General features: G+C 47.7%; 1 protein-coding gene across 1 annotated transcript in view; it reads right to left on the reverse strand.

Moving 5' to 3' along the window:
* Positions 1-5441, reverse strand: part of LOC104994591 (liprin-alpha-1-like) — a 35103-nt gene that overhangs the window by 947 nt on the left and 28715 nt on the right. Inside the window, 6 exon segments of the mRNA XM_010848220.1 lie at positions 1465-1537; positions 2429-2476; positions 2478-2565; positions 2567-2646; positions 2770-2810; positions 2813-2850. Of these exon segments, the coding sequence (XP_010846522.1) occupies positions 1465-1537; positions 2429-2476; positions 2478-2565; positions 2567-2646; positions 2770-2810; positions 2813-2850 (368 nt within the window).

The following is a 5441-nucleotide window of genomic DNA, read 5'->3' on the forward strand; positions in this document are numbered from 1 at the left end:
CTTCTTGACTTGATGCTGAAGAAGAGACTGGATAGAATGCAACATCTTCCCGCTGTTGTTATTGTTGTTCTGTTGCTAAGTTGTGTCTTACTCTTTGCAACCCCATGAACTGCAGCACCCCAGGCTTCCCTGTCCTTTAGTATCTCCTGGAGTTTGCTCAAACTCATGTCCATTGAGTCTGTGATGCAACCTGACCATCTCATCCTCTGTCTCCCACTTCACTGGATAGAACTGAACATCTTCCTGCTAAAAACTCTTTAAAAGCAAAAAAGACAGCTTTGAAACAGAGTTAGAAACATCTATTTCAAGCCAAGGGCCAAACATCGCACTGAATAGTGATGTGTTACAAGTGGTCTCATTAAAGTCAGGGACAAGTCAAGGATGTTGTGATCACCTCTGCTAATTATCAATGCTCTGAAAGTTCTAGAATGTGCTATCAGACAAGAAAAGTCAATAATAATTGTAGTTGCTGAAAGAGGGAAATAAACTAGCCACTGATTGAAGATGATATGATGGCCTACCTGAAAAACTCAAAAGTATCAGCTGAAACATGGTGATAATAGAACAGCTCTGTCAGGGAGTCAGATGCTAACAACTCTCCAGAGTTATTGTTGGCAAAAGAATCAGTGTACCTGCTGGAAACTGCAGCAGAGAAAGGATGCAATCCAAAAAAGGAAGGTGCTGGGAGAAATAGAAATACCCTATGATCAAACTTAAGAGGAATAAAATACCAATATGCACAAAAACATAAAGTTCTCCTGAGGAACAAAGGATGGGAGGAAGGGATCGGGGGAGGGAGGAGGAGGAAGGAAGTTTGTATGGATGGATGGATGAATGAACAGATGATTGGATGGATTAATGAGTGGATGGGTGGATGGATGGATGGGTGGTTGGATAGATGCATGGACAGATGGGTGGTTGAATAGATGGATAGATTGATAGACAGATGGAGGATGGATGGATGAGTGGATGAATGGATTAGTGAGTAGACAGATGGATGGACAGATGACTGGCTGACTGGATGGACAGGTGGATGGATGGATGGATGAATTACTGAGTGGATGCATGGATGGATTAGTGAGTGGATGGATGGATGAACAGATGGCTGGCTGGCTGGCTGGCTGGAAGGGTGAATGAACGGAGGATGGAATGAATAAAGCAGATGCTTACACTTCAATTCTAGAAACATATTCTACACAATTGAGTAGGAGCTGGGCAATGATTGTTTTCTCCAAAACAGTGACAAGTGTTTGGAAAACGGCCTAAGTGCTCATCAGTGAGGGGGGAGGTACAATCTGTGGACACCCCACAAGGAACAGCCCTCACCCTCCTTCCTGCCACCTTCCCCATCCCCAGGAGCTCATCAGGGGTTCTGCCCATGCCCCAACCCCAACCCCATCCTCACGGGGGGTGCTGCTTGAGTTCACCACCTGTTAAACTCAACTCATAAGAAGCTCCCTTTACTGAGATACTTTAATAAAACCTCCGGGGAACCCTCAGCACCTTCATTTCTAAAAAGGTGGCTCTGGTGAACCCTCTGGGGCACAGAGAGCAGAGCAGATATGCTGGGAACAAGCGCATCAGTGCAGGGTGAGTTGACCACCCTCACGCTCACACTTAGAAACAAGGAAGACAAACGGACAAGAAAGCCTTCACTCTTTTTGTGTAAAATAACTGTGAGCCTGAGTCAGGCTCCACCTGCTCCTCAGGGCAGGTACATCTGGGAGGTCACGTCTCCTCCCCAGGGTTCCTCTCCAGAGTGGACACACCGAGTGTGGGGACTGAGCTGTGTCCTGAGTCTGCACTCGAGAAATGAGGAGCTGGCCGGCCCTGAGCTCCTGGCAGCAATCCACGTTTCCACCAGATTCGTTTTAAATTTTCCAACTAGGAGGACCCTCTTACAGGACTTTCAAGGACTTCCCACGTGGAGGAAACTTGGATGAGCACGATAGGACTTGGTGTGACCTGGCGGATGTACAGACTCTTAAAACCCTGAGAGCCCAGGATCTACAGCTCCCATAAAGGAATCTGCCGAATAGGACAGGCCTGACAAGTCAAATGAGGGAAAAACAATGCAGCCTGGGGGCTAAGCCTTTTCTTTCACTTTCTTGACATTTATATTTACATTTCTTTTAATACATTTTCAAAAACTTCCTTTCTTTTTACACTTTTCACATTTTCAAAAGTCCCTTTTTCATGTTTTCAAAAACTTCCATTTCTGTATTACACTGCCACTGCAGCCCAGCTGTTACAAAAATAATCTGTATGAAGTATTCATCATCTATTTTTTAACAACACAACTGCCGCAAATGAAAAGCTGTCATGGTTTTGAATGCTAGAACTTTATTTAAGCAGGAACAGTGGAATCTGTATAGAGAACCCCGCAAGCGACACAACCGGGGCGGGGGTGGGGGCTATCTCTCCCTACTGAAGGAGGGAGGTGCACCGTTCTGGACGTGGGGGAGGGGCTAGGGGCCGGTCAGGGACATGATCTCCTGGATCCCCAGGCGCAGCTTCGGCCGATGCGGCGGGTTGCTGATGCTGATCTCACGCTGGATCTCCGTGTGACAGGGCAGACATGATGACGCCGCTCTTCACGTTGGCTCGGCAAGCAGCCACCTACCAGGCCGGCATCCCGACCCAGAGCTGGGTACGGGAGACAGGAGGCAGGAGGTTATGCATGGCTGTGGAGGGACTGATGCACCGGCCCAGAAAGGGGGTGCAGGTGCGGGCGCGGGTGTGGGTGGAGGTGAGGGGGCGCATACACACCTCCAGCCAGACCACAACTGTTGGCCCGTCCCACTGTGCGAAGGCACGCCTTGTCTCCCGGCTTCCTCCAGCAACTCATGCCTACAAGTAAGGAAACATTCAAAATTCAAGAATCACTACTACACACGGGTATAAAACAAGTTAACCTAAGTATTTATTCTCTTTATAAATTTGCAAAAGTGAAATAGTATGCATCTCATCATTTTCCTTTAATCTTCTAAACCATCTACTTAATAAAAGTTCAGACATATTACAAAGAACACCTGAGTCATGAAATGCTGAATGAGTCCCCGAAATTCCTTATAGAATCACCTCCTTCCCGATGAAAGAGTTATCGCCAACCTTAAAGGATTCAGAAGTCTGCACATCCAAGGGAGGAGGGTAGTCAAGGAAAAACATCCACTCTTCCCTTTCTAAACAGTGAGGACAGATACGTAGAAGAGGAAACCACACTGGGGTCTGAGCAGAGGAACCTGTCCCTGAGAGAGCTTCAGGGATGCACAGCATTTCACAACAGACACACAAAGAGCAGCGCAGACTTTCAACACAGAACACTCTAACACAGCAAGCAAGGAGAGGGCTGGATGGGGGCTGTTTCTATCCTGCACTGCTGTTCAGCTAATTAGCCATGTGCTAAATTAAGATACTGGTCATTCTTTTTTGACTAGGCCGCTGTGTGGCTTGCGGGACCCTAGTTCTCCAACCAGGGATCAAACCCCAGGCCCCATGTAGTAGAAGTGCAGAGTCCTAGCTATTGGACTGCTAGGGAATTCCCTAAAGATACACAGTGGCTTTTCAATACACTCAAATGGCATTAGACTTTACTTAAGATTGTGAAGTCTATGTATGGTTAAAGCTCGAAATGTTTCACATCAAATTTCAAGTAACTGTTCCTTTAAGTCAACCTTAGGTTTCCTAGAATAGTAAATATTCTATTTTCTAGGAATAATTATACCAGAAAACACAACAGGTATCTTAATAGCTCAAGAAGTGAAAGTGAAAGTGAATTCACTCAGTCGTGCCCAAGTTTTTGCAACCCCATGGACTGTAGCCTAGCAGGCTCCTCCACCCATGGAATTTTCCAGGCAAGAGTACTAGAGTGGGTTAGTTACCATTTCCTTCTCCAGGGGATCTTGGATCTCCCAGGGATCAAACCCAGGTTTGCCACATTGGTAAAGGCAGATGCTTTACCGTCTGACCTACCAGGGAAGCCCCTTAATAGCTCAGGGAGAGTTTTTAAAAAAGGCAAACTTTTTAAATTCCCATATCCCAGGGGAACAAGGCATGTATCACGTGCCTGGAGTTCGCGTCCCAATCACAAGCACCATCCAGAAGCAAATGGAAGACTCGCTTGGCTTCTGCTGGGGTTTATTTCCTTCCTCGGCTATAAGATATTGCATCACTCTGCTGTCACCGGCTCACTCTCAGCTGAAACCTAGCTTTATAGAGACAGCTTCAGAGACGAGCCTGGGGGGCTGCCTGCTCTGTGGAACACTGTGATGACCCTGCTCGGGCCACCCCGCGGGGCTACTTAGCTCAGACCTCCTCTGCCCCCTTGAGGGTCAAATTCGCAACCCCAAGTACAATTCGTTAAAACACTTGCTTAGCAGTAAACTGACGTGGCATGCTTCCTTGCCTTAAAATTAGAGCCACAGGAGAAAGATATTCGGAAATACGGTGAATTCTATGGGGAACAGACACGCCCAAGAGAAAGCCACACCATCTGTGGATGACAACGGGCACTTTAAAGCAGGACATGAGCACCACGGTCAAGCTGTCTTTCCTAACAAGATGGCTGTGTGAGCTTCTTCCCATCAAATGCTACACACGTGGCACCACCCAGACAACGGGTGTGGCCTTGTTTTCCGAGACTGACCGTCCGCACAGCCCAGCACCTCCTACGAGGGTTCCCTGGGCTCCCCTTCACCAACACCATGCCCCACTCCTGCAGCGCTGCTCAGCTCAGAGCCTGGAGCTGGGGACGAGCCCCACGGGGGAGGCTTCAGGGCACACACAGCTCAGCACACCTGCTGACTCGGCTTCCCCTGCGAGCTGGCGCGTGACAGTGTCCACCAAGGGGAAGAGGAAAGACAGCATTTAGAGCAGGAGGTACGTGATGCCTGAGGGGAGTCCCGGCACACCCAGGACACTGCAGTGACCAACAGGGATGCGGACGGTCCCGCGGCCTCGGCCTCCCCTCCTCACGAAGCGCGTCCAGCACCTGGTGACCCCGCAGTGCTCTCTCTGGGAGTTTCCACGCAACGTGAAAATCTGAGATTCACCAACCCTCAAAAATGCTCTGAAAGTGGATGCATTGGCTGCGTACATTTAGCAATTAAAAATACTTTTGAGACAAATTGGGGCTTAATAGAAAGAAAATAGTTTTGAGAAACAAACTGATTTTCACATCTATAATGCCATAAATGTTAAACAATATATCAAGTGATATTTTTTCTGGAATACTAAAACATTTTTTCACGTTTTATAGATAAGGCATTTTCCCTGAGTCAGTGACAGAACTGAGATTACCCACTGTGGTCAGAAAATCCTCGTACTTTGAATTGTTCTCTATGAAGCCACCAGAACATCCTAGAGTTTGCCACACGTAGCAACAGAGCAAAGAACAACCCACTTGTGCATGTGCACACACACACACACACAGAGATATACAC

Source organism: Bison bison, unplaced genomic scaffold (genome assembly GCF_000754665.1).
Source record: "Bison bison bison isolate TAMUID 2011002044 unplaced genomic scaffold, Bison_UMD1.0 scf7180017864261, whole genome shotgun sequence".
Lineage (NCBI taxonomy): Eukaryota > Metazoa > Chordata > Mammalia > Artiodactyla > Bovidae > Bison > Bison bison.